Below are 6,403 nucleotides of genomic sequence, written 5' to 3' on the forward strand. Positions count from 1 at the left end.
CAACCACAGCGATGCAAATGTGGCCCAAGTGTAAAACAGGAAGGAAAACGTTTCTTAGGCCTCAAAACAAGTCTTTCAAAACATTCTGGTGTCGAAGCTTTAAGGACGAGTGAAGAGCTTAAACTCTGAGATCAAGTGACTCAGCAAACCTGTGTACATTAGTAACAAATAACTAAACCTGTGTACACGAGTTCAAGCTGTCAGTTCTCCTCACACACGATGATGTCAGTCTGCAGTGTGTTGTGCTAAACATGCGGTGGTCTGGGTTGTGTTAGCGAGCGTTTAGATCTGACGGCTCATCCTTTTTAGGAGAGGAATTTCAGCATGTTCCCCACCATTACAGATAGACGTTTATCAGAGTTTCTCTTTCTCTTCTCATTCTTCTTAAAGGGGTGGTATAATGCCATTTTCACAAGATGTAAAATAAGTCTCTGATGTCCCCAGAGTGTGTGTGTGAAGTTTTAGCTCAAAATACCCCACAGATATTTTTAATATAGCATGTTAAAATTGTCATTTTTGAGGGTGAGCAAAAACACACCGTTTTGTGTCTGTCCCTTTAAATGCAAATGAGCTGCTGCTCCCGGCACAGGGGGCGGAGCTTCAAGAGCTCTGTGTGTACACTGAAAATTTCAAAAACTTTTAGCCTTTTATGTTCAAACCGGAGTCAGACAATGATGGAGAGACTCAAGAAGAAGTGCCAACATGTAGAAGCAACAGGACATTTCTGAATGGATAGTTGATGAGTTTATGAAGCTGATGTGTAGTTATCTTCTAGTCATTAGCATATTCTGTCTTGATAATCTATAAATCGTTCAGGGGGCGTGGTTTATGTAAATTGTAGGGTTGGTGATGTCACTAACCCGGGAGGAATGTGGTGTAGTCTCTACCAGCCGTTTGTTGTAGTCCTTAAAAAGCGATTTCTTTAAAAGCAAATATCTCCCTTTGCTTTGAACTTTGGGCGTTGTAACTTTGCAGATGTTGTTTATGCTCAAACAGCAACATTACACACTAACTAAAGCTAGAAAAGTCAAATCATAATCAACCACCCCTTTAAGTTTTGAAATCTGCTCTTTTGTTTGGCCTGCAAACAAAAGCCGAGACAAAACAGTCGAGCGTCTCGTTGACGCGGATCCAGTTCCACGTGTTTCTGCCGTTTCACCCATTCAGACTTTCTAGGTAATTGACGTGTGGAGTGAGTCACTGAGGATTTGTCTGGGTTCCAGATGAGCTGGTGCTCGCGGGGAAACTCGCTCACCTGATGAATCAGTGTGTGTGTGACGTCACGAGGACCTCAGCGTGACCATTAGCTTCTTTACACAAACGCCAGCTAAACCCACTGACAGTGTGTACCTGTGTGTGTGTTAGACGTCACTGAGAGGGAAACCTCTGTGCTTCAGTCTCTGCTAGCGTACGCTCATTATGATAAGCAGCTTTAGCTTTAGGAAAGGCAATCTCCATGAGTTCACAAACAGGGTTCGCACAAGGTGCTTCAAGTACTTCAATTAGATTTTTTTTGTCACTTTAAGTTAAGTAAATTTAATATTTATGAATAAGTACTTGAAAAGTGCTTGAATTATTGAAAGTGTTGAAATAAGTGTTGTTTTTTTAAAAGAAAAAACACAAATACAATCTTTTCACGCAAAATTAATGCTGCGTATCTGATATAGAACCATTTCACGTGGCTATTAGCGTGATATTGCTCATATATTTCCAAGTATATGATACAACTTTTATTCTTCAGGTCATCCATATATTCATGTGGGAAAAAATCTGTTTGAATGAGGAAATGGTTAAGGGGATTGCATTTGATGGACTTGAATAGGATTTTGAAATCCTATTAAAATTGCATTTCTGAAATACTTTTTTAGAATTTGAAAGATAATATTGTTTGATAAGTGAGATCTCTGATTGTATTCCTAGAAAACCAAAAAACAGTAGTGCTTGAAGAGTCATTGAAAGTCCTGGAATTTCATTTGACAGTATCTGTATGAACATCTTCATCTTCATTTACGCTCAGATCTGTGAGGTAGTGCAAGAGTTTCACTCACATTTGCAACTAAAAATAAATGTGTGCAAACTGTAAATGGTGTTTTAAATGCATTTCATTTTTATGAAATTTAAGGTAAAAAATATTTGAAATGGCATAACAAACATCTTAATGATTATTTTAAGAGTTCTTAAATGTGGAGATGGAAAAACAGGAATGCGACACGGCCTAATGTGATTATTAAACTTCAAAAGGCTATGATTTAATTATTAAATATGAGTGCTGCACGTCTCAAACGATTGGTTATGATTTACTGTTGATGAATTATGACTATGCTTCCTGTATGATGTTTATTTTGGAATATGTTGTAGATGGGTGTAAGAGTGCATGTTTTCTCATCTTTATGAATAAGCAGCCAGCAATAGTAAAGCATTGACATTTCAAAATAAGAGTCCCGGTGTGTTTTAGTCCTGCATTATTCATAGATCTGTTTTTCCTGGATGTTCTTGGTATTTTGGTTACACACTGTAACTAGGATTTAATTCAACGGAAACACTTGTATTTCCTGTCATTATTTAACACATAATATTTAATATACAGTTTTTACTAGTACCATAACAATAATCTGTTTACTACAGTGCGCCCCTAAACGTACAGTATTGGCCAAAAGTGACAAAAATCTTCACCCTTATATTATTCAAATATTATTAAAAATAGTTTTTGTAAGCATATTTCATAGTTGTGCTTGGAGTATAACGCAATGAAACATGACAAACTATGGCAATTTATTTTTATTTTTTTACCAAACGTAATGTTAAGTCTAACTCTTGTTTATTGGTTGCGTAACACACGCTCTCTCTCTCTCTCTCCAGCTTTGACGTGGACAATGGCACGTCGTCAGGACGGAGTCCTCTGGATCCCATGACGAGTCCGGGTTCGGGTCTGATCATTCAGGCTAACTTCGTGCACAGCCAGCGGAGGGAATCGTTCCTCTACCGCTCCGACAGCGACTATGACCTGTCGCCGAAGTCCATGTCCCGAAACTCCTCCATCGCCAGTGACATGTGAGCACTCCAAAACATTTCAAATGTGCCATTCTCCCATTAGCCTTTGCTTTATTTGAGGTCAGTTGAGTTTTCTTTTCTTTGGACACGCTTTTGTTTCACAAAAGCACACTTAGAAATGAGATGCTTGTGTCGTGGTTCATCATCATTTCATTTGTCCATGCAGCTATAAAAACACCCAGTTCTTACAGTTTTCCTGTCCGGTAACAACAACAAAAAAAAAGTTAAAGAATAGTGATCTCATTTGATTTCCTTTTTTTTTAACAATCATATCTACAGGTCGAAAAAGGACCAATTAGCCGAACCCAAATTATGCTAATTCGAATCAGGCCCACATAAACATTTAGCTGTCTCATCCATTAATGACTGTGTGTGTGTGTGTGTGTGTGTGTGTGTGTGTGTGTGCGCGTGCGTGTGCGTGTGCGTGTACGTGTACATGTGTGTGTGTGTGTGTGTGTGTTTGCCCTCTCGTGTTTACCTCAGCCTTTCTTTCTCTGTCTACATCGTTTCTCTGAAACACACAATGAGGAGAACAAAAGTCTTTTTGAACACTATCATTCAATGTTTGGGGTCAGTAATTTAACGAAATTAAGACATTTATATAATGTTACAAAAGACTTTGATCACAAATAAATGCTGTTCTTCACATTCATCAAAAGATCCTGATAAAATGTATCACGATTTCCACAAAAATATCAATGAAAAATAATCATTTCAACATTGATAACAATCATAAATGTTTCTTGATCATCAAATCATCATATTAGAGTGATTTCTGAAGGATCATGTGACACTGAAGACTGGAGTAATGATGCTGAAAATTCAGCTTTGATCACAGGAATAAATGACATATTACACTATATTCACATAGAAAATAGAATTATAATAATATTTCACAATTTCTACTGTATTTTGATCAAATAAATGCAGCCTTGTTGAGCGGAAGAGAGATTTTTGTTATTTTAAACATTAAAATATCTTACCGACCCCAGACTTTTAAACGCTAGTGTAAATATTGCATCAAATATTAATCTCACCCTCATGTTGTTCCAAACGTGACTTTCTTTCATCCGTGGAACAAAATTAGGATTTTTTTAAGGATGTGCATGTTGCTCTTCAGTTCAGCAGAAGTAAATGGTTGCTGGCGGACAAACCAGGATTTATGTCTCTGGAAATTGACGAATTTGAGATCTACTGTGAATTTTTATAAAGCCATAGTATTAGCGTTTTTGCTTCTTTCGAGAGCACGGTATCCACAGTACCCATTAATCATCAAGTTTGGAAGGATATGAAGGTGAGTAGATGATTTTTGGAAGAAATTTTCCTTTAATATGACATTAATAAAGCCAAAGCAAGTAGCTAAAGTCACTGAAGAACCTGAGAGAAACTCTCTCTGACCTCTTTAGAGACACGCTCGTTCAGCTACTTCTCAAACCACAAAGGCAGAAGAAGCAACGTGTGTGTGTGTGTGTGTATGTGTGTGTGTGTTTGTCTGACAAACTGTGTCCTTATCGATAGGAATAACCACCTGCCGAGACCGGGCCTGGTCTCTCGGAGATCTGAGCCGGTTATTAGTGGAAAGTAAGTTGTGGTTCTGGTTCTGGCTCGCAGCTCCTGGCCTTGCTCTTCCTCAAGGAATGCTCTTGCTTGTCTAATTTGCATCACCTTGCTTCACCTGTAGACGCGAGCATCACGGTCTCACACGCATCGAGACCCCTCACCTACACCCTCACCATTTAATGCACAGAATGACAACCAAATCAACCTGCCACGCAAACCTCAAGGGATGCGACAACAGGGACGTGTCTTCAATTCTCAGGTTGATTTGATTGGTTGAAGATTCTGCGCATTAAACCCTGTGTGTGTCGTAAGCGCGTAGGGGAACGTTATGAAAGATATCGCATGGAGAAGACTGAGTTCGGATGACATGCTGCTTGTGGCTTGGATGTGTGTGTGAGTGTGTGTGTTTGTCAGTCTCCATCTCTGCCATGATCCTGCATTGCATGTGACACTGATAATAGCAGTTTAGAGGTGCACATGTGACTAGTATTATTATTATTTCCTCCAGCCGCCGTGAATGCATACGCTCTATTGTGTGGCCTAATTTAATGTTCCTCACTAGATTGATCTAATAAGCAATACAATGCTTGACATTTAATAGAGATCGAATATTTGTTGAGCTTTACGTCAAATGCTGAAATTGATCCATTAGATTCTGCTCTGCAGTCGTCACATTTAACCAGAAGCGAATCCGTCAGCACCACAAAATTATCATAAATAGTGTTAGACACTATTGGCAAATGTTCACAATGCTTTTAGGAAACGCAACCCTGTGCTTTTGTTGCATTGAAACCCAGTGATCCTGCTAATGCCTAGCCTTAGACAGCATAACTGTCCTGGTTTAGAACGCTTTACATTGTTTCATATTTGACTTCACAATTGTTTTCTGTAGCATTTTGCCAATGCAATTAATTCTGTGCATGTGCATACATATACATTTTTTTATTATTATTTTGTATTAATATGTAAAATAATTCAAGTATAATATTATTTTATAATTATTATAAACATTTGGTTACGCTTTATTTTAAGGTGTCATTGTTACAGTGTAATTATATATTTAAGTACTGAGTAATATTAAGCAACTACGTGCACTTACTATAGGGTTAGTGTGGGGTTAGGGTTTGGTTGAGGGTTAATTGCATGTAATTATGCATAATTTACTGTTATTACTATGGTAAGTGCATGTAACATATGTAACAAGGACACTGTAAAATAAAGTGTTACCAAACATTTTTATTAATACTTTTTAGTATTAATAATGAACATTTCTCTCGCTTTTTTAATGGATCTGTTTGCAATGCATGAACTTGCAATGCATGAACTCCTTTGCATCTGAAGCATGCCTTAAATTGCTGCTCTTATAGACTACTCACTAGGAACAGAGCATACGAATGCAACAAAATAGAGGTGTAATAATGAACTATTGTAGAAATGACTTCAGTTGCATGGCAAAACTAGCACACAAACAACAGCCCAGATCACATAGCGAAAGCAAATGGAACGGTGATGGAAGATATCAGTGCACTTCCTCTCTCTGGCCTGTTTTTTGCAAGCTCAGAGCGTTTCTCTATGTAACCCTGCACCAGCTCATGCATTATGTAGAGTCCCGAGGGACGGCGGACGCACGTTTTTGTTTCGTTTTGCCAGAGAATCCATTCTTAAACCGGAATGGCAGGAAATATCATGTCGTTTCCGGAGATTACCTTCTACCGTCTCATTGCTCTGGAAGTTTTAGACGTTCATCGGCCTTTGGATTAACAGTATTGCACTTTGTGCATTTGTACTTAAT

The 6,403-nt window shown here is 38.2% G+C and overlaps 1 protein-coding gene across 9 annotated transcripts in view; it reads left to right on the forward strand.

Annotated features, from left to right (window-relative positions):
- The window catches only part of LOC307152273 (3',5'-cyclic-AMP phosphodiesterase 4D-like), a 296,084-nt gene that overhangs the window by 253,115 nt on the left and 36,566 nt on the right, over positions 1-6,403 (forward strand). For 5 of the 9 annotated variants that reach the window (XM_079860768.1, XM_079860772.1, XM_079860773.1 and 2 more), the window contains 2 exons: positions 2,860-3,051; positions 4,570-4,632. In XM_079860768.1, coding sequence (XP_079716894.1) covers positions 2,860-3,051; positions 4,570-4,632 — 255 coding nt within the window. The remainder of the gene's footprint in view (positions 1-2,859; positions 3,052-4,569; positions 4,633-6,403) is intronic. The other 4 variants (XM_079860771.1, XM_079860776.1, XM_079860777.1 and 1 more) reach the window with 1 other exon arrangement.

This window comes from Squalius cephalus, assembly GCF_949319135.1.
Source record: "Squalius cephalus genome assembly, chromosome: 24".
Lineage (NCBI taxonomy): Eukaryota > Metazoa > Chordata > Actinopteri > Cypriniformes > Leuciscidae > Squalius > Squalius cephalus.